This window comes from Ornithorhynchus anatinus, chromosome X3, assembly GCF_004115215.2.
Source record: "Ornithorhynchus anatinus isolate Pmale09 chromosome X3, mOrnAna1.pri.v4, whole genome shotgun sequence".
Lineage (NCBI taxonomy): Eukaryota > Metazoa > Chordata > Mammalia > Monotremata > Ornithorhynchidae > Ornithorhynchus > Ornithorhynchus anatinus.
In genome coordinates this window covers 26,316,144-26,339,573 of record NC_041751.1, presented here as the reverse complement: position 1 = coordinate 26,339,573, position 23,430 = coordinate 26,316,144, and the positions used below count along the sequence as shown (strand labels likewise).

General features: G+C 43.2%; 1 protein-coding gene across 1 annotated transcript in view; it reads left to right on the top strand.

Moving 5' to 3' along the window:
* Positions 1-23,430, top strand: part of CAMK4 (calcium/calmodulin dependent protein kinase IV) — a 242,086-nt gene that overhangs the window by 115,246 nt on the left and 103,410 nt on the right. The window contains exons 3-4 of the mRNA XM_007672810.3: positions 17,976-18,038; positions 19,377-19,459. Of these exons, the coding sequence (XP_007671000.2) occupies positions 17,976-18,038; positions 19,377-19,459 (146 nt within the window). The remainder of the gene's footprint in view (positions 1-17,975; positions 18,039-19,376; positions 19,460-23,430) is intronic.

Genomic DNA, 23,430 nt, shown 5'->3' with positions numbered 1-23,430 from the left:
CAAATTCAGATAGATTTTTTTTTTTTGGTACAAATGTGTGGTTTTGGAACAGATTAAAGAGGAATAGCTTGAAGAAAAGTTCTGTCAACCCAACTGATTCTTTGCTATTCTCTGTCAGTTGATTCTATTGTTTTCATAGGCTCTACTCTTAGGGCAAGCATTTTGAATAACAATGGGGATATTTCAGTTCAGTTATGGGTGACTACAGAACTGAAAAGAAAGTGTTCAGCCTGGCAAAATATAAAGTCTCTGTCATGGATTGCATACTGTCTTGAAATACTTGTGCACCTGACCATTCACTAATCCTACTTGGAAGTCCAATCATTACCGTAATTAAGCTTTTTTTTTTTTTTTTGCTAGGGAGACATTGACTGGCATCCATTATGGTGAAGCTGTATTTACCATCTCTCCATTTGTTTTGATCTCATTACTATTTTGTGGCTGAATTTGTTTTTCATAGATTGGTTTTTCGATGAGGAGCAAGTTATGTATGTTCTGTGCCTCAGAAGGTGGAGAGCCATTGAAATTATTCCACTTACTTAGGCACAGCATGCATCACCAAGCCTTGCATGGATTCCCTTAATGACTCATTACCCTCAAGAAGGTGCACCTGGTACAAAGGGTGATTGAAACCCTTCAGGAAACTCTGGGTGGCTTTGGTGCTGCATGGAACAGCCCCTGAGGAGAGCAGAAGGGTTAGAAATTTCTGAAAAGGGAGAGCCAGAAAGAGTCTAGTGCCTGACTCCTAGCTTGGAAAATGGAGACAGGATGCCAGATGAGCTTGTAGACACCCGGCCCAAGAATAAAAGGATCTGCATTCATATAAGGAGGAACGACTCTACCTCTTGTACACATTTGAATGGTAATCAAGCTTTTGTAGTTGATAAATTAATGATTGACTATAAGCTCGTTGTGGGCAGGGAGTGTGTCTTATTGTTAGATTGTACTCTTAAACCCTTACAGAGCTCTGCACACAGTAAGTGCTCAGTAAATTTGATTGATTAGAATTAAACACACACACTTGTAATTGTCCTTTGAAGATGGTGCTACCAACAGTGAATTTTCTCTCAAGGGCACAGGTGGGACTGGGCATGATTGACAGTCCTACCCCTATATGCAGGTAAAGAGGGTTGTTTGTAGTGCTCTCGCATTGGCTTTTTGCTGTTCCTGCCACTGTTTTTGCTTGCTCCTTTGAGAATCATCTCCCAAAGCCTCTGTTCTAAAAGAGCCAGCTAGTTCTTGGTTATTGCACCCTGGGCTAGCTTGAGAATTACATCAGGTATCATCTTATAATAATAATAATAATTATTATGGTATTTAAGTGCTTACTATGTGCCAAGCACTGTTCTAAGCCCTGGAGTAGATACAAGGTAATCAGGTTGTCCCATGTGGAGCTCACAGTCTTAATCCCCATTTTAGAGATGAGGTAACTGAGGCACAGAGAATTTAAGCAGATTGCCCAAGGTCACACAGCAGACAAGTGGCGGAGCCGGGATTAGAACCCACGACCTTCTGACTCCCAAGCCCATGCTCTTTCCACTGAGCTATGTTGCTTCTCAAAAAATCAGACCCCAAGATGCATGTCCCCCTTGCTGTGCGGTGACATGAAAATAACCTCCATATGTCAGTTTTCAGTTTTTTAATGGTATTTAAGTGTTTATTATGTGCCATGCACTGTACTAAGTGCTGGGGTAGATACAAGCTAAAGAGGTTGGACACCATCCGTGTCCTACATGAGGTTCACAGTCAATCCCCATTTTACAGATGAGGCAACTGAGGCCCAGAGAAGTGAAGTGACGTGCCCAAGGTCACCCAGCAGACGAGTGGTGGAGCTGGGATTAGAACCATGACCTGACTCCCAGGTCTGTGCTCTATCCACTATGCCATGCTGCATATTTCATTCAGTAGTATTTATTGAGTGCTTACTCTGTGTAGAGCACTCTGCTGAATGCTTGGGAGAATACAATAGAGTTAGACACAACCCCTACCCTCAAGGGGTTCATAATCTAGTGGGGTTCAGCCACCCTTCAGTTTATAAAGTAAAAAGAAAAAAATTTTGAGAAAATGAGAAGGGAGAAGTTAAAAAAGAATATGAGATCATAGGTGAAGAAAAACCCTTGCCGAAAGGAAGAAAATGAAGAGTGTTTCCAAAAAGAAGAGTTTGTAGTGAGGTAATAAAATGACTTCGAATAATCAGATTTCATTAAGCAGTTTGACTAGTGAACCAGTGGCTCAAAAGCAAATTGAGAGAAAATAATAATTATAACCTGTAAGTGATAAGGCTAGGCACTTGACAGACTTATATCATTAATTCTTTCCTCTAAGTAGTTAAGTGGCAAGTGTGACCACTTCATTTAGCAGTTAACAAAGTGACATGCAGGGTTGCATAGTGGGTAGAGCCTGTACCAGGGAGTCAGAGAGACATGGATTCTAATCCTGGCTCCGCTACTTGTCTGCTGTGTGACCTTGGGCAAGTCACTTCACTTTTCTGTGCCTCAGTTACCTCATCTATAAAATGGGGATTAAATACCTGTTCTCCCTCCTACTTAGACTGTGAGCACCATGTGGGTCAGGGACTGTGTCCAATCTAATGCGTCCATCTTCAACCGCTCACTCTCCAATGGCTTCTTTCCCTCTGCCTTCAAACATGCCCACATCTCCCCCATCCTAAAAAAAACCCCTCTCTTGACCCCGCTACCCCCTCCAATTATCATCCTATCTCCCTCCTTCCCTTCCTTTCCAAACTCCTAGAGAGAGTCATCTAATAATTTGGTATTTGTTAAGCACTTACTATGTGCAGAGCACTGTTCTAAGTGCTGGGGGAGATACAGGGTAATCAGGTTGTCCCACGTGAGGCTCACAGTTAATTCCCATTTTACAGATGAGGTAAGTGAGGCACAGAGAAGTGAAGTGACTTGCCCACGGTCACACAGCTGACAAGTGGCAGAGCCGGGAGTCGAACCCATGACCTCTGACTCCGAAGCCCAGTCTCTTTCCACTGAGCCACGCTGACTCGCTACCTCGAATTCCTCAACTCCAACTCTCTCCTGGACCCCCTCCAATCTGGCTTTTGTCCTTTCCACTCCCCTGAAACTGCTCTCTCAAAGGTCACCAATTACCTCCTTCTTGCCAAATCCAATGGCTCCTACTCTATCCTATCCTCCTTGACCTCTCAGCTGCCTTTGACACTGTCAACCATCCCCTTCTCCTCAACTTCTGAAACCAAAGTTGGGTAATGTTCTCAGGAGCAGGGGGTGATCAACAGTGCTAAAGGCAGCTGAGAAGTCGAGGAGGTTTAGAACGGAGTAGAGGCTGTTGGATTTGACAAGAAGGAAATCATTGGTGACCTTTTGAGAGAATAGTTTCTGTGGAGTGAAGGGGGCAGAAGCCAGATTGGAGGGAGTTGAGGAGAGTAACTGGAGATGGTGGGTGTAGACAGCTCGCTAAAGGAGTTTGGAGAGGAATGGTAGAAGTCAGAAGAAAGAAGGTGCTAATCCTGGCTCTGCTACTTGTCTGCTCTGTGACCTTGGGAAAGTCACTTGACTTCTCTGTACCTCAGTTACCTCATCTGTAAAATGAGGGGATTGAGACTGTGACCCCCTGTGGGACAGGGACTGTGTCCAACTTAATTTGCTTGTGTCCACCCCGGTGCTTAGTACAGCACCTGGCACATAGTAAATGCTTAACAAATACCACAATTATTATTATATCCAAGTCCTCAAGAATCAGTGTCGGGATGGAGAAAGAGAGAAAGAATGTGAGAAGGGGGTTGAAACTGTTCAAAAAGTTGGAGATCTGACCTGGGGGGTGGTAGATGACTGCAACTAGGTTCTGGAGTGGGTGGATGAAGCAGATGATATGGGCTTCAAAGGAAGGAAAAGAGAGGGATGGGGGAGAGATGGAATGGTGCGAAAGCATCACTGGGGAGCGAGAAGGAAGCCCATCCTCCTTTCCAAGCGAGTCTGGGGTGGTGTTGGGGAGGTGAAGATGGTGAGGCGGAGCAGTGATGGGTCAGAAACAGGTCAAGGATGAAGGGAACCTTCCTCATGATGGAGTGGGGGTTCCACAGGCTGCACTTGGCTGAGGTTGTGGGGGAAGGGGGTCCTAGGGAAGGGGGTCCTAGGGAAGGGGACAGAGTGAGGGGTGGGGAGGGGTTCAATGAGAGTGAGCTGATGGGGGTCAGCATGTGGGGAGAGAGATGGGTGGTACTGGGATGGGGAAGTGATTGGATGGAGGGGGATGAGAGGGGGTGCTGGGAAAGAAGACAGAGGTGGGCTGATTGGAGGGAGGGAATTGAGGGGACGTGATGGGATCAGAGAAGTTTAAGTTTACTACCACCCTTACTCCTCTCCCAAAGCCCCTTATTGGGGCAGCGATCAATAACATTCAGTGTAAATAACAAAGCAATTTGTCTCTTTATAAAGCCCATAAACCCCTCATTCAAAAGATAAATCTTATTTTGCCATCTCTATTTTTTGAAAAATGAAAACATGATTAGCATGGAAAATTTATTTCGGCTATCACTGGGCATGTATTTTTTTTTTTTTTCCAGTTAGGTGGGGTTTAGTGATATCTCCCTATGTTCTGCTGTGGGTCACAATAAAAAAAGTCCAAAGTTCCACTTGTGTGCATAGGGTTTTTGACAGTGTCGATCAATGCCACCTGGGTAGTTCCAGATGGTTTGATGTGTTCTGCAGTGGCGGAACCCTAGCTAGCTCTTAGTAGAATTGCAGTTAGGAAAAAAAAATGTCATCTCTTTGAAGAAAATGTCTATTTAGCATAGTGATTATCCATCCCATCTCATTTGGCTGCCCAGAGGGTATTAGTTTGCAGGATTGGAATGGGTATAGAGCCTTCCTTCTGTTAAGCCATCTTTTCTGTTCTTTCACATGGGGGTTAGGTTGACCACTTTAGACACTCCCATACATTGGACGAGGACATGCGCGAGATGTGACTTGTGTTATGCCAGGTACACGGTGTAATGTATTGCATAACAGGTATCATTTTGCAGAAATATGCATATTTGACATGATCCTAGAGGGTTTCTCCACTTGCTCCAAAGCTATTTATCTCCTCTCCCAGGTCAGTGGGAAGTCTGGCTCAGCAGCAGAAGCACAGAACTTGGCAGCAGGAGTGGTGTTGTAGGGGGCCTCGGTGCCGGAAATTGAAAAGCAGACACAAAAGCACCCAGTGCCATATCGGGAAGAGACAGGGGAGATAGTCTGGCATAAAACCAGAATATTGGTCACCCTGGTGGAAGAGGAGTGTGGGCTTCATTCCTTCTGGTGTGGCTCAACAATTGTTCGTTGAGCTCTCTTCTTTGTGTATTGCATTGTCCTATGTGGTAGGGAATCCATGGTGAAGTTATAAATTCATCGTCACTCCCTGTCAAGCAGGAGTTTACGATCTGAGAAGGCGGAGACGATGCAGAGAGAAAACATTCAGTTCACAAAATGTTGAAAAAAACCCAAGAAGATTAAAGAATACTAAAACTAACCAGGATATACAGATCAAGAAAGCAGGAGAGGCTGTTTCAGACAAAATGGGAAACTCCTGCCTAAGAACTGTGTTTTCTCATTTTGATATTCGAAGCAACAGTTGTTCTCTGCTTGCCCATGCAACTGTAGTGGGGGTGATTGGAGGTGGGTGGTCCTTGGTTTTTTTTATGGTATTAAGCATTTACTATGTGCCAGGCACGTTACTAAGTGCTGGGATAGATATAAGATAATCAGATGAGGTAACTGAGGCATAGAAAAGTTGAGTGTTTACTGTTCTAAGCATTGGGGTAGATACAAGTTAATCAGATTGGACACAGTCCCTGTCCCATATGAGGCTCATGGTCCAAGTAGGAGAGAGTAAGATTGAATTGTACAGATGAGGTATCTGAGTCACAGAGAAGTCCAGTGACTTGCCCGAGGTTACACAGTAGACAAGTGCCAGTATCAGATTAGAACCCAGGTCCTGTGACTCCCAGGCCCGTGCTTTCTCCCCTAGGCCACACTGCTTCTATGGAGAAAGCCAAAGAGCTTCCAGGAGGTTTGTAATTTGATATTACCCACACCAGTGCATCTGAGCAATCATCCGAAGGTGGGGGCCAATTGCTCCTCACACCAGGCAGGGTTAATCAGGTCCTGTGAGGGTGAAAGATGTTGCCAGAGGATGGAACTGTACCATGGAGCTAGGGATGTCTGTTCAGTTGAGTGAGGAATAAACCTTGGAGTTTACTTCTCAGCGAAGTTAAATCTGGGCAAGGCAGTTGGCACCCAGCCTTACCCTTCAAGATCCAGTTTCATTTTGGTATTTAAGGAAAAGGAGAAGAAAAGGGAGAGATACTGAAGATTGGCCAGTTAAATTTGATCTGGGAATGGTTCCTGCATTACTCAGCTGGCAGGACTTTCCAATATGAGAAGAACGACCTCATTTGGTGAGGACAAAACATCATATTCTTTCCAGAGTTATCACTTGTCACAACTACTGAAGCTGAATTCTTCTTACCTTTCAAGTTTTCCTAGAAATTATCCTGTCCATGGTGAGAGAGAGAGAGATAAATAATGGTTAATTGAGCATCACGGTAGTGATGGTGGGCTGAGTATTTTTACTTCCATATAAGAAATTGCACTGGTATTGCAGACAATTATTGCCCTCAAAGGTACTGTAACTTGAGGTAAGGATGATGAAATATGTTTTCCACTGTGCTGTCCTTAAAGGGAAAAAATAATCTACAAGCAGTGTATGAAGCATGTACAGTAAATATTCCTCCCAAACTCTGTCAGTCTTAGGATTTAAATAAGAAGAGCTCTCTCAGTATCCAAAATATTATACTCCTAAGATCTCATCTTTCTATTTGAAAAGCATAGGGGGCTGTGCATAAGCAAAGAGGGAGCTACTCTTCCTTCCCCTTCCTCCTCCAGCCTCCCTCCACACAAAATTCTGGGCAGCCTTCCAATTTCCAAATCTTCTCAGCCTGCATCCTGGTCTGCTAGGCATAGAGAGGACCATACTCGTATGTTGTTCTCCAAGTCTTGGGGTCTATCTGTTTGGATCTGAAAGTTTACTGAGGATCTGGGATGAGGTTCTCCTGGTACGATTGCTCTCCACTTCCTAAACCGGGTTGCTATTAGGAGCTAAGTGAGATGTGTTCATGCTACTGCAAATGTGATCTAATGTAAACCGTGTGGCCTATTGGAAAGAGCACAGGTCTGGGAGTCAGAGGACCTGGGTTCTAATCTCAGTTCTGACACTTGTCTGCTGGGTGTGCTTGGGCAAGTCACTTCTCTGGGCCTCAGTTTCCTCATCTGTAAAATGGGGGTTTAATACCTGTTCTCTGTCCTACTAAAATTGTGAGCCCCATGTGGAATCTGATTATGTTGTATCTAAAGCAACACTTAGTACAGTGCTAGGCATATAGCACTTAACAAAACCCACTATTATTATTATGATATGATTATTGTTATTATTTAGAGCAGACTTGTTGGGAAGGACGGACAAACCATGGCTTCGATGAATAGTTAGCGGTGCATAACTTGTTGTCCAGAACAGGATTTTAAAGAATTCTAATAATGTTGGTATTTGTTAAGCGCTTACTATGTGCCGAGCACTGCTCTAAGCGCTGGGGTAGACATAGGGGAATCAGGTTGTCCCACGTGGAGCTCACAGTCTTAATCCCCATTTTACAGATGAGGGAACTGAGGCACAGAGAAGTTAAGTGACTTGCCCACAGTCACACAGCCGACAAGTGGCAGAGCTGGGATTCGAACTCATGAGCCCTGACTCCAAAGCCCATGCTCTTTCCACTGAGCCACGCTGCTTCTCCAGTGTACAAAATGCTTAGAAACCGTATTGTTCCCTCTTATTCTTAGTTCCATTACCGATGGTGGCAGCCTGCAAAGTTCCTAATAGGGGTGATGTCTTTACAGTGATTATTTGTAGAAGATACTAGTAATATCCAGATTATGTGTGTTTATTATATTGAGAAGAGAGTGGAAATAAATGAAATTCATCAATCATCCTAATCCTCCCTTTTACCATTAGTTTTGATCTCTCTGAACACACTGTTACAGTTTCTGAATCTAAGTGATTTTTGACTATTACTTCCATTTCCTTTCACTTCCTATTAGAGAACACAATTACACACAGCAAAATGGCCAGTGAACATGCGTCAGGATGAAGACTGAGGGAAGGGGGAGGAAATTCGGGACAGGGATCATCCACAAACTGGATATTCAGTTGCTGGACTGTAACAAGTTCAGAAGTTTCCCAATCCTCCCAAAGATCTTTTTCAGGGAAATGCATTTCTGTCTTCTGAAAAGTACATAAAAGACTTGAGGTAGTCCCTCTCTACATCTGAATGCCTTTCCCGAGGTTTCATTTGGGTGAGTTTAGGGGAAAGGCCTGGGATGATGGGAAAGAGTGGGTGTGGAATAGGAAAGAATCCAGTAATTTAGATTATAGTCAGTAGAGCCAGTATTTATCTTTTCCATTTATGGAGGCCTGGCCACTAAAGCATGAGACACAAGTCAGGAGTAGTTACCGACTGTGGTAACTGTGAAAGCCTGTGAAAACTGTGAAAGATGCAAACATGCATCTTGGCAGTTGATTTGGAGGCAGTAACTTCAGCTTGATTTGGAGGCAGTAACTTCAGCCAGCTGCCACCTGAGTCCTTGCTGAAGCCCCTTTTTTTAGAGGGTTCACACTTTGACCTCTAGTTCTGGAGTGGGGATCTCTCTAAGTATTTACTAATCCTTTGCTAGGTAAGCACACTAAGCTCCAAGCTGCTACCCTTCTTCTAGTCCCTGAAAGACCTAGTTTCCTGGCTTTCAACAGATTATCATTCTTCCTGCCATTAGTGCAGAAAAAAGAAGATGCCAGCAGTCGAATGGAAACTCAAATGACTGCAGACCATCTGGGCAATGCCCTGAGCTTATATAAATCATAGACTCAACTTCCACTACTTAATGCAGTGGGGATGTAAACCGCTTATCAGAAACTCATGTGCATGTGTTGAAAGGGCTGGTGGGAGAAAACTGGCCTGGAGAATTGGGGGACGTGGTGACAAAGAGGTAGGGAGAAACCTGCTGTGGGAGCAGGGCATAGTGGACAGAGCACGGGCCTGGAAGTCAGAAGGTCATGGGTTCTAATCCTGACTCCACCACTTGTCTGCTGTGTGACTTTGGGCAAGTCACTTTACTTCTCTGGGCCTCAGTTACCTCATCTGTAAAATGGGGGTTGAGACTGTGAGTCCCTCATGGGACAGGGATTGGATCCGACCCGATTTGCTTGTAACCAGCCCAGTGCTTAGTACAGTGACTGGAACATAGTAAGGGCTTAACAGATACCACAATTATTATTCGGTGGGGAGATCATCCCAGCCAGAATCTTCACAGCTGGAGTTTTCACTAACCCTCCATCCCTCTATCCGTATATTTCCCAGACTAGCTCTGTCTGGCTTCCTCTCCTAACACCCTCCACCATCACCATAATTACTACTAATAGTTGTGGTATTTAAGCACTTACTATAGCCAGGCACTGTACTAAACACTGGGGTGGATACAAGCAAATCAGGTTGGACTTCCTGCTGATGTTGCTCTCCTACTATTTACAACAGATGTATTTTTTTTCACCTCTTCTATTAACGGAGGTAAGGAAACTTCATTATGGTACATTTCTGCAGAAAAAAAAAAACACCTTCTGCTTGAATTATTTAAAAGTATTACATAATGTTTCATATGAGACCTTTAATCCCAACACTGTTAACTCTAGATGTTTTATTAAGGCTTTGCATTTAGCGTTTTAGTGAAGAAACCAAATTATGTGTAATATTCTCACAGTATATTATAATCATTTATCTTCTGATTAACCCCTGTGATTTATAGGGACAAAATTCTAGCACACAGAGTGATCCTTGTGCATGAGTTCCATTCTGCTAAAAAATATATACTAATAATATTTGCTAAAATACTGTAGAATTTCATGTGGGTAGGAAAGGGATCCATGCCAACTCTCAATTATCCATGGTAATTGGGAACAGGGATAATTTAAATCCCCCAATAATGTAGAAAGTTTCATTCTAGCCAATACTTTTAACCTCCTATCCCGACAACTCTTACAAGTGCTACTTGTGAGACATAAAATAGCCTCATTTGAATTTCAATTCTTATTCCCCCTGCCCAGCATATGATGGAGAAGCTTAGTAGCAGTGGAATACTCGACAGGCAGGCAACAAAAGGGAGAAAGAAGAGGCGTAAGGCCAGAAAAATCCACAAACTGGATAATCGGTCCCTCTATTATAATAGTAATAATAGTGGTGTGTGGTAATCGCTGGGGTAGATTACAAGTTAATCAGCCTCTGTCCCACATGGAGCTCAGAGTCTAAGGGGTTTAAGAGGGAGGGAGAAAAGCTATTTTATTTCTGGATTAAAAAGAATGCTAGTGAGGGTCAATTATTTGAGCCAAAGCCTTGGAATTTAGAAGTTGTGAGTTTTAAAGCTGGATCTACCACTGAGTTATTGAATGGACTTGGAAAAGTAGCAGGGTAAAATGAGTTACACATGGTTCTAAATTCCTCTTTCCATATCCTCAAGTGCAAGCTTAACAAACAATCTCTCAGGTGTTTTTTCCATTCCCATCAAAGAGAAGACCATGTTCAAGGCATTGGTTCTGAATACTTAGGAGAGCCTACACAATTTCAGCTTTAGGATAGTAATTTAACATCCTTAGAGGTGTGCTGCTGAGTTCAATGTTTTTGTTGTTATATTGTGAATGAAAACTGTTCTTTGGGTTCAGAGGTGGTAATGAGATTTTCATCCACATGGTTGAGAGCACCTGAAAAGATTGATACTTAAGTGGCAACTTATTTCCCATCTAACCCTGCCCCACTCCTTGAGCTGTCCCCTTCCCTCACATTTCCCCTGTCCCTCCCATTCCCTCCAATACACACCCACAAACACACACACACACACACAGGCAAAGGGAACCTATGGAACTCCCACTCCATTCTCCTCTTACCTCTCTGGCCGGTCATTCTCGGTCTCCTTCGCTGGAGCCTCCTCCCCCTCCCATCCTTTAACTGTTGGAGTTCCTCAAGGGTCAGTTCTTGGCCCTCTTCTGTTCTCCATTTACACTCACTCCCTCGGTGAACTCATTCGCTCTCACGGCTTTGACTACCATCTCTACGCAGATGACACGCAGATCTACATCTCCGACCCTGTCCTCTCCCCCTCCCTTCAGGCTCGCATCTCCTCCTGCCTCCGGGACGTCTCCACCTGGATGTCGGCCCGCCACCTAAAACTCAACATGAGCAAGACTGAGCTCCTCATCTTCCCTCCCAAACCCAGTCCTCTCCCAGACTTCCCTATCACCGTGGATGGCACGACCATCCTTCCCGTCTCTCAGGCCCGCAATCTCGGTGTCATCCTTGACTCGTCTCTCTTGTTCACCCCACACATCCTATCCGTTACCAAGACCTGCCAGTTTCACCTTTACAATATCGCCAAGATCCGCCCTTTCCTCTCCACCCAGACGGCTACCTTACTGCTACGGGCTCTCGTTATATCCTGGCTAGACTACTGTGTCAGCCTTCTCTCTGACCTCCCTTCCTCCTCTCTCACCCCGCTCCGGTCTATTCTTCACTCCGCTGCCCAGCTCATCTTCCTGCAGAAACGATCTGGGCATGTCACTCCCCTTCTTAAACAACTCCAGTGGTTGCCTATCAACCTCTGCTCCAAACAAAAACTCCTCACTCTAGGCTTTAAGGCTCTCCATCACCTTGCCCCTTCCTACCTCTCCTCCCTTCTCTCTTTCTACCGCCCACCCCGCATGCTCCGCTCCTCTGCCGCCCACCTCCTCACCGTCCCTCGGTCTCGCCTATCCCGCCGTCGACCCCCGGGCCACGTCCTCCCGCGGTCCTGGAATGCCCTCCCTCCTCACCTCCGCCAAACTGATTCTCTTCCCCTCTTCAAAACCCTACTTAAAACTCACCTCCTCCAAGAGGCTTTCCCAGACTGAGCTCCTCTTCTCCCTCTACTCCCTCTACCACCCCCCCTTCACCTCTCCGCAGCTTAACCCTCTTTTCCCCCCATTTCCCTCTGCTCCTCCCCCTCTCCCTTCCCATCCCCTCAGCACTGTACTCGTCCACTCAACTGTATATATTTTCATTACCCTATTTATTTTGTTAATGAAATGTGCATCGCCTCGATTCTATTTAGTTGCCATTGTTTTTACGAGATGTTCTTCCCCTCGACTCTATTTATCGCCATTGTTCTTGTCTGTCCGTCTCCCCCGATTAGACTGTAAGCCCGCCAAACGGCAGGGACTGTCTCTGTCTGTTGCCGACTTGTTCATTCCAAGCGCTTAGTACAGTGCTCTGCACATAGTAAGCGCTCAATAAATACTATTGAATAAATACTATTGAATGAATCATAGGAAAACTTCCCTTCATAGGAAAACTTCCCTTCATCTTTGACCTTTTCTTGGCCCAGTCACTGCTCCTCCTGAACATCACTGAAATCTGTCCCTCCCCAGATGACACTGTCTCCCCTGCTGCTCTCTCTAGAGGGGGCCTCATCTTCTCTCACTCCCCAAGACTCACTAGAAAGAGGGAGCAGTCAACTTCCTTTTTGCTCCCCAATGCTATTTTCACACCTGCCCTAACACTCTTTTTCTTCATTTGGAGCCCATATCATTCTTCTCTACTGGCCACTCCAGTTGCTAGTCAGTGTCACCTACTACCCTCCAGGCCCCACCTCCAACTTCCTGAACCAGTTTAATCCCATTCGTACATTCCTTCTTTCTTTCTTCATCCCTACATTGATTCTTAGGGACTTCAATGCCCATGTGTATGATTCCTAAAACTGTTCCGCTGACTGCTTCCTAAGGAGTCTCCTATGAGGTCTCAACTCCACTGACTTCCTGCTCCACCCCACCTCACCCTCTCACCAACTTCAACACACATTCAGTCTCATCAAGGAATCCTCAGTACTTTCTACTGAGTTTCACATTCTCTTTTTGGAAGGGTCAAAATCAAAACTCCAAATTTGGAGACATTCAAATCCAGGTAAACTAGCTTTTTGATAGATGCACCTGATTTTTTTGCATAACTACATTGTCAGATCTTTTCAAAGAACAGGGGATATTTTGCCAAAATGTACCTGCCAGTATCTAAAAGGAAATGAATTCAAAATTCAGCAATAGCAATGGATAATGAAATAATTATGACAACGTAAGGATGTTGTGTAGTTGTCTTAATACCCTAATATTTATTTCTTAGCATACAGACAGGACAAGAGGGGAGGAGTGGATAGATGAGAGTGAGAGAAAAATCACATCAATATTTTTGATCCTGAAATGAGATAAAAAGAGAGGACATTGTGAAACTATAAAACACCAGTTGAATTCTTCATGGAATTTTTGTAATGGTTTTTGTAATGCTCTGCCACTTAGCTGTGTGACTGTGGGCAAGTCACTTAACTTCTCTGTGCCTCAGTTACCTCATCTGTAAAATGGAGATTAACTGTGAGCCTCACGTGGGACAACCTGATTACCCTGTATCTACCCCAGCACTTAGAACAGTGCTCAGCACATAGTAAGCACTTAACAAATACTAATATTATTATTATTATTAGAATTTGTCCTCCCTGCCACCCCCCCCCCCCACCCAGAACAGTATGCAATTTGAGGATGAATAGAACTCATTTCATTCTGGCCTTTACTGACTGCTTCAACAGAAACTTCCTTTAGTTTCTTTTCAGGATTATGTTCCTTCCAAGATGAGCAACTTAAAACCCACACAAAGCTTACCATAGTTATTTATTTTATAAATAGTTACAATGTTTTTATCCAGATAAAATTTAAAGGGTTTTCTGTCATGATGACTCGAGGAGTGCAAGTGGGAGGCAAACTCCGTGCCTTGTGGGCAGTAAAAACTATCAGTTTCAGAAACAGCCCAGTTTTTCTACCAAATGAATATTTGAAAAGTATTTGTTTACCCTATTCAGTCACGCTCCTGATAAAAATTCATGAATGTGCCCTTGGTTGCACACAATAAGATGGAAGAAATAATTTTATTCAAAGTTTCTGTGAGCTAAGTTAGACAAGGACAGGAAAAATGACCAAGTGTGGTTGCTTTTTATTCTTCAGAATTGCAGTCTTTGCTTTCATGCCTCCAGTAGAGCTGACACACTGAACTTGATAAAGCTGAGTTCTTGATGCTCTCCCAAAACTCTGTTACGGTGGCACAAAGAAGTGTTGATGATTGCATGCAATATAGAAAGCATAGTAAAATGACTATGCTCCAAGAGTTGTCCAGGAAATGCTGGTGACTTGCTAGGTAATTGCTACTTCGTACTGAAAATCACATGACGTGATTTTATGCTTAACATGATTTTCCTTTTAGAGTTTCTGTTAAAACACATAGGTCTTTGTTCAACATGAGACATGAATTCTAAAGTTCTCTTCTCAGCAGGTCTTCTGCAGTGTTCACTCACTGAAGGCTAGGTGAGAAAAAACTTAATACAGCTGAGCACTCCCCATTACACAAATTCAAAAGGGGGACAGTTATTGGAAAAAGATATAGGAGGGCTACATCATGCAGGTCCACCCAATCTACTGTTGCCTCTGGGCTGATTAGATCTTAGTGGAAAAAGCATGGGCTTCGGAGTCAGAGGACATGGGTTCTAATACCAGCTCCGCCACTTGTCTGATTTGTGACCTTGAGCAAGTCACTTAACTGCTCTGTGCCTCAGTAACCTCATCTGTAAAATGGAGATTAAGACTGTGAGCCCCATGAGAGACAGGGACTGTGACTAACCTGATTATCTTCTATCTACTCCACTACTATGGGTCGGAGATGACGCAACAGCATAAGACAAGACTCCACTGCTTAGTAGGGTGCTTGGTACATAATAGTACATAATAAAACCATTACTAGTCAATCAATCGATGATATTTATTGAGCACTTACTGTATGCAGAGCACTGTATTAAGCATTTGGGAGAATACAACAGAGTTGGTAGACATTCCTTGCTATTATTATATATTATATAATAATATATAAAATACATTTAAAGAATGGAGGCTCCATACTTATGCCTCCCTTCCTCCATACTCCATCCAAGCTCACTGAAGGCAAGTAATGGGTCTACCAATTCTCCCAAGTGCTAAGTACAGTGCTCTGCACGCAATAAGCACTCAATAAATATTAATGACGATGATGATGACACCCTCTGGACAAACCTAAGCCTGAGATGACCCTTTGGCTTTGCAGACCACCTTTCATTGATCAAATTTGGGATTTGCCTGAAACCCAAGATTAACAATTAAGATTAAACCCAAGATCTTTGACCTCTCCTCTCCTGCCCTACTTACTTGTCCTCTGTACTTGAGCAAGTTGATGTACCAAATCTAGTGTGCATGAGTCACTTTGAAAGCTTTTCCATAAATGAGTCATTCTGCAAATCAAGATTTCTCCTCTTCTGTTTGCCTAGCTTGTATGAGACTCAGATAATTTGTTTGAGGTTTCATCATTTGAGTCAAGGGGCTTTTTGCCCTTACTTTTTTCAGCTTTTAATGAATCTTTGCATGTCATTTCTACCAGGAACTTGAACTTATCATTTGTTATCACAATAAAAACTTTAGCCTTCCAACCCCTTTTCCCAACAGTATTTAATAGTTAATGTGATCTAGATGAGGGGTTTTCAACCTTTTTGGGAAACTATTCCTATGTCCTTAAGGTTTCAGACAGTTTAAGTTCCTTGTACATAGGTAACATGTCTACCAACTCTGGTATATTGCGCTCTCGGTTCAATTCAATTCTATTTATCGAGCACTTACTTTGGGCAGAGGACTGTACTAAGTGCTTTGGAGAGTACAATATAACAGTAAACAGACACATTCCCTACCCACAACTATCTAACTTTGGTTTTATTGACACTGTCCTCTCCTGGTTCTCCTCCTTTCTCTCTGAGAGCTCATTCTCAGTCTCTTATGCAGGCTCCTCCTCTGCCTCCCACCCTCTGACAGTAGGGCTCAGTTCTAGGTCCCCTTCTATTCTCCATCTTCACCCACTCCCCTGGAGAACTTATTCGTTCCCATGTTTCCAACTATACCATCTACTATGTGGACAGTTCCAAAATCTACCTCTCCACCCTTGATCTCTCTCCTTTTCTGCAGTATCATATTTCCTCCTGCCTTCAAGGCATATCTACTTGGATGTCCCACAGACACCTCAAACTTAACATGTCCAAAACAGAACTCCTCTTTCTACCGAAACCCTGTCCTCCCCATCTTTCTCATCACTGTAGACAACACCACCGTCCTCCAATTCTCACAAGCCTGTAATCTTGGCATTATGCTTGCTCCCTATCCCTTCTGCATCACCTGTACCCTTTAAGCACGTGATATTCACCCCACCCTCAGCCCCATAGCACATATGTACATAGCTGTAATCTATTTCAATGCCTGGATCCCCCTGTAGAATGTAAATTGCTGGTGGGCAGGGAATGTGTCCACCAACATTGTTGTATTGTACTCTCACAAGCACTTAATACAGTGCTCTGAACACAGTAAGCGTTCAATAAATACCATTGATTGATTGACTCCTGGAGTTCTCACCCCAGCAATTAACAATGCAATAGCAGCAGGACCTGATACCCCTGGGTCATGATGGTCATGCTCCCTACAATACTTTGAAGTTCTGCTGAGGATTCTTGCACTTCTGGTTAAAGACCATCATGGTAGATGCTCAGTATTCAGAGTTGTCACTATCGAGTTTGTGTTTTACACCATATTTATTAATATGCTAAAAATATAGGCTGAGGAATACCAACTGGAATTTTCCATATAGGTATAGTTTATTTTAAATAATTCAGAATTGATTTTAATGATTTATTTCCTATGCAGAAAGTTTGTTAGTACATCATTATCTCTTTGGCTTCACCAGCTGATAAATATGACTGAGTTGCTGCTCCAAAACACATTATGGTCAGAATGGCAATTTCTAGCCTTGTGCATCCCTTAGTTCAATTAAATAACCATACTATGTGGTGAATAGTCCACAATTAACCATTCTGACCAAATATTTCAGTTCATATTGGGTTTAACTCAGTTATAAGCATGAATTAGCAAGGTGTTCACTATCTGCATTATAACAATGTAATTCATGTGTCCTGTATACGCAAAACCTTACCCAAAAAATAGGAAAGAAATGAATACCCTTGAGGGAAGGTTTTTCGTTATCAAGACTTTCCTTTATGGGGATAAGATTTATTGGAACCAAGGGATGAAAGCTGATGCTGTGTGGTAGGGAATGGAGAGAACAAATAAGGATTATTCACCACCTTACCCCAAAATGTCCCGAAGATCACAGACAGTCTGTAAAAACAAGCTAAACTTGGTCACATCTGTAAAGCCCTTGAAAGATATTTGTTTGTAAATAGAGGGGGAGCCAGGGGAAGGGCAGGTCACCATACTGAGGTAGCAGTAGAAGGAATCTGCTAGTCTCATCATCACCACCCCTGCCTTTTCCCTGCTTTGCCACACCAGTCAAACAGTGGGTACAGGGACTAAGTTCTTCCTCCCACTGTATATTTCTAGGCAGGTCCCTGCCCCTTCTGGACCTCAGTCTTCCCCTAGGAGAGAGGCTTCCCATTCCCCAAGAAGTTGATGGACCCACTCCTATCCCCAAGGAGTTTGCTGTCACCCTCATCCCTGTTCCTCATCCCCTCGTGGATGAGGAATAATAATAATGTTAGTATTACTATTGTAATATTATTATTATACGAGGCCAGGACTTAGTTGTGTGTCTGGACCATGGTCAAAGGAAGAGATATGATGTAAGACACTTGTCCAGGCATTGGCTAGTCTCTATATCCACTGGGCCTTTAGACAATCAAATATGTAGATAGCTTCTGGTCCTGTATTATACCAAGATGTTTCTAATGTTAACATTTCTTTAAACTTTTTTCTCTTTTTTTCCCCTTTAGGTCGACAAAAAGATCGTCCGAACTGAAATAGGAGTTCTTCTCCGCCTTTCACACCCAAATATTGTAAGTTGTTTTTGGCTCTAGATCTTACATACTGTTTTCAAGGATTCTCATTTCCAAAGCGTAGTTCTCCTTCCGTGTGTATCTCCTTCCTAAATCATTTGCATTTTGCCCAGGAAAGATACCTACAGGTCAGTGATCGGAAGGATGCGCTTTCCACATTCAAACTCCTCATGCTTCTTGTGAATTTTAGGACTTATTCCTTTCCTCCAATGACTAAAACCTTCTCCCAGTCTCCATTTCCTCAGAGGTAGAAGGATTACATGTCCCGATGTAGCTGGAACAGTTCTGAATTTTTGTAGGCGGCCCTAGAAACATATATGAGTGTTCCAGAATTTAGATTTCCCTCTCTACTCTGCTATAACCCCCAGCTGCTTCTACTCACGTATAAATGATTGAACTTCTATGTCTGTTCCCAAATGCTGGGGGCTTTAAGCCCACACTTTTCCCTCTTCTCCCAGTTCTCATGATTTCCAAGAGGAAAAGGAAGCTGCACGAGCTTGGAATCATCATCATTCCACTCCAACCCGAATTCCTTGTATCCACCCCAGCACTTAGTACAGTGCCTGGCACATAGTAAGCGCTTAACAAATACTGTAATTATTATTATTATTATCTTCATCATCTAATGCCGTTGAGTCATATCCGATCCAGAGCAACTCTATGGATATATCTTCTCCAGAATGTCCCACAAAAATAATATGGTTAGTCTACTCTAAGGTGACTCAGCTTTGGGTGTTCTTGCAACCAGACTGGGTAATTGAGACATCGATCTTCAAATGCAAAAGGGAAAGATCAGGGCAGAATATAATGAACTGATTCTGGAGAACCTCTGGCAAGACCTAACAGGTCTTCAATCATCAGGGAAACCAATGGCCAAATAACAGTACTAATTGCTTCATTGCAATGAAATTGAAATTGACTAATATTCCATATTTTGCCATGAGGATGTTTTTTACTCTGTTTTAGGCAGTTCTCTGAGGAGCAGCGTGACGTAGTGGATAGCACACAGGCCTGGGAGCCAGGGGACCAGGGTTCTGTTCCTGGTTCTACACTTGCCTGCTCTGTGACCTTGGGCAAATCACTTAACTTCTTTGTGTCAGTTTCCTCATCTGTAAAATGGGGATTCTACACTTGTTTTAGACTGTGAATCCCATTGTGGCATAAGGACTATGTCTGAACTGATTAACTTGTATTTTACCCCAGCACCTAGAACAGTGCTTGACACATAGTAAGTGCTTAATAAATATCATAATTCATTTTGTTTCATTTCTTCCATATGTAGTACTAGGGATAGGTGAAAATTATGAAACTCATGGTATACCTTTGTATTTTTCCTAGATAAAGCTGAAAGAGATATTTGAAACCCCTACAGAAATCAGCCTGATTTTGGAGCTGGTCACAGGAGGAGAGCTGTTTGACAGGTAAGTGATTTATGAACGCCACTTGTTTCTGCTTTGAGCTACAAAGGAGCATCCAAGAGGCATTTTATTCTTGGAAACTCCTCCAAGGAACAAATAACATAAATCTTCTGGAAATGAATCCCAAGGAGGGCAGTATTCAAGAAACAACCTACTGAATAGCAAAACTCAGGGGAGGTTGAAAAGCAGATGGTCTGGTTGAACATTTAATTACATTTGCAAACATAGCTCCCTCCTCTTTTAAGTTGAGAAATGCTTTAAAAACACTATTGCTCTCAAAGTAAAAATTGTAGCATAAGACTAATGTTAATGGTTTATGAGAAATAATAATTTTACCTGATGCAAATTGAAGAATTGCATCCTCTGCCCCTTCATGTTTGATATTCTGATCCAAATGATAGACTATCTTAATTATACTCCCGCAAATAGCAAGCTATTTTAATTTTTCAATAAAAAACTATATTGACACTTACAAATGAATATATGCATTCAAAATTTCTAATTAGTTTTTGCTGGGCTCAATGAAGAAGCCAAAATTTGTAGTATCCTTACAATTGGCTATTAGACCCTAAATTGGTTTTCTTGATATTGCTAATTTCCCCATCATGTGCTGTGTCAAAACTTGAAATGACCTATATAGATTCAGGAAAAAAAGTTGTAAAATCACTCACAACCATAATAGACAGTGAGAGATAGTGTGCATGCACTACTTTGCTTTAGAGAATGATGGTAATGGTGGGGAAACCTTATGTGGGTGGTGTATGGGTGGAAAAGACCTATGCAAGGCTGAAAGACTTTCCCATTGTGTGTGCATGTAAAGATAGTTCCGTGTTGTGTTGACGCATTTGTCCCATACAGTGTCGGCCTCTTGATATCCTGATCATGAAACCGCCACTCAATAAGAACTAGCCCTCTCCCTGTCACTCACTACCAGACTGCCCTACTGTGGTGTTCTCCCAACCGTCCACTGTATATCACGCTGTTCGATATGGTGCTTTACTATATTTTAAAATCGTTTATTCTGCCCTCCCGGCTCGAGATCGCCCCTTTCAAGTTCATGATACATCAGTTGCTTGGGTATTCTGTTATCATTCATTCTCTATCTGGCCACTGAAGATGCATAGCAGTGGACGTTGCTACCATGCTGGTGCTTCTTGAGAACCAGGACCCCGTTAACTGATAATCGTCATGGGCACTAAAGCAGTTCCCCAGGATTTATACCAATAACATCAGTACTTCTAGGGCAGCCGACTTTAAATTTTCTGTGCTCACGGGGGAAGGGAGACCTACAACAGTTGAATCCACAGAAAAAGAACTCATGTTAAGCGATGGAAACTTTTCTCCCAAGCCTCTTGTCAAGCCAGGCTGTTCAGTTGTATCAAAATTGATGAATTCAAATTTCACCTACAAAGGCAAGTAAAGTAGAAGAAAGGATTTTTTTTTTTAAAAAACCCAGCCTGTATAGCTTTAGGCTGGATAACCAACAGCTTGGATAATTTGGGTCCTTATATATAGAGAGGTGGATTTGCCTAGGGGAAAGAGCACAGAACCAGGAGTCAGAATACCTGGGTTCTAGTCCTAGATCTATCTAGCAAGTGCCTACTGCGAGACCTTAAACAAGTCACTTCACCTCTTTATACCTCAGTTTGCTCATCTGTAAAATGGAGAAAAACAGTTTATAATAATAATAATAATAATGGTATTTAAGTGCTTACTATATGCCAGACACTAAGTGCTGGGGTAGATACAGGATAAGCAGGTCCCACCTGAGGCTCACAGAGTAAGCGGGAAAGAGAACATTTTGCAGATGAGGGAACTGCGGCACAGAAAAGTGAAGTGACTTGCCCAAGATCACACAGTGGATAAGTGGCAGAGCTGGGATTAGAACCCAGGCCTCTGACTCCCAGGCCCATCCTCTTTCCACTAGGACATGCTGCTTCCCTCCCTCTTAGACTGTGAGACCTGTTTGGGACAGGGACTATGTCTGATTTGATTATCTTGTATCTTCCCCAGTACTTAGCACAGTATTTGGCATGTATTTGCTTATGTATCCCCCATCCTAAAAATAGTCTTCTAGACCCCATGGCTCCCTCTAGTTATCGCCCCATCTCCCACATACCATTTCTCTTCAAATTTCTTGAGAGAGTTGTTTACACCCACTGTCTCCACATCCTCTCCTCCAATTCTATCCTAGGTCCTCTCCAATCTGGCTTCTGCCCCCTTCACTCCACAGGAAAAGCCTACTCTATCGTAACCAATAACTTCCTTCTCACCAAAACTGATGACCTCTATCCTCTCCTAATCCTCCTTGACCTCTCAGATGCCTTTGACACTGTGGACCACCCCCTTCTCCTTGAAACGTTATCCAACCTTGGCTTCATTTGACACTATCCTCTCTTGGTTCTCCTCTTATCTCCCTGATGGCTCCTTCTCAGTCTCTTTTGCTGGCTTCTCTTCCACTTCCCACCCTCTGACGGTGGAGGGGGTCCCTCCAGGCTCAGTTCTACATCCCCTTCTATTCTCCATCTAAACCCACTCCCTTGGAGAATTCATTCACACACATGGCTTCAACTACCATCTCTGTGCAGATAATTCCCAAATCTATGTCTCCAGCCCTGTCTTTCCTTCCCTGCAATCTTGCATTTCCTCCTGCCATCAGGACATCTCTACCTGGTTGTCTCACTGTCACTTCAAACTAAACATGTCCAAAACTGAACTCCTTATCTTCCCACTCAAATGCTGCCCTCCCCATGTCTTTTCTACCACTATAGACAATATCACTCTACTTATCTCTCTCGTTCCACCCACGTATTCAATCTGTCACCCAATCCCGTCAGTTCTACCTTCTCAACATTTCTAAAATCTCCCCTTTCCTCTCCATCCAAACGGCTACCATGCTGATCCAAGCACTTATCTTATCCCACTTTCACTACTGCATCTGCCTCCTTGCTGATCTCCTGTCCTACTGTCTCTCCCCACTCCAGTCCATACTTGGCTCTGCTGCATGTATCGTTTTTCAACAAAAATGTTCAGTCCACGTTTCCCCACTCCTCAAGACCTCCAATCCCTGCCCGTCCACTTCCACATCGAACAGAAACTTCTTATCCCGGGCTTAAGAGCACTCAATTAGCTTGCCCCATCCTACCTCACCTCACTGATCTCCTACTACAACCGAGCCCACACACTCCGCTCCTTTATCACCAGCTTACTCACTCTGCCCCAGTCTTGTCTATCTCACCACCGACCCCTTTCCTACATCCTCCCCATAGCCTGGAGTTCCCTTCCCCTCCATATATGCCAGGTCACCACTCTCTCCACCTTCAAAGCATTATTAAGGTCATATCTCCTCCAAGAGGCCTTCCCCGATGAAGCCTTCTTTTCCTTGGCTCAGTCTCCCTTCTGCATCATCTATGCAGTTGGATCTGTGACCTTTGGGTATTTTACATTCACCCCACAGCATTTATGTACATGTCTTTAAATTACATATTATAAATTATGTATTTATATTAATATCTGTCTCCCCCTCTAGACTGTAAGCTTACTATGGGCAGGGAATGTGTTGGCTAATTCTGTTGTATTGTACTCTCCCAAGTGCTTAGTACAGTGCTCTGCACATAGTATGTAATTGACAGAATCTTTTATAATGCAGTGGTAGCCATTAACTAGGTTTTACACATTCAGACAGTATGAGATTCTTAGATTTAGCTTCTCTTAGGAACTGAGCATTTTCAGACAAATAACTTTAGATTCACCAATTATATCTTCACTCAACCTACGTAGGTGTCAAAGTTTATAACTTAGAAACCAGAACAGTCAAGGCATTATTGGTGCAGTTGACTTAGCTGTAATTATCTAAGTATTCAGACAAAACAGGGATTATTCTTTACTCAGATAATTCTACAACACAATGTTACTGCAAAATGGGAAAAAACCCACTTTTGGTTGTGTTTTCTTGAGGATGAACTGACCCGACT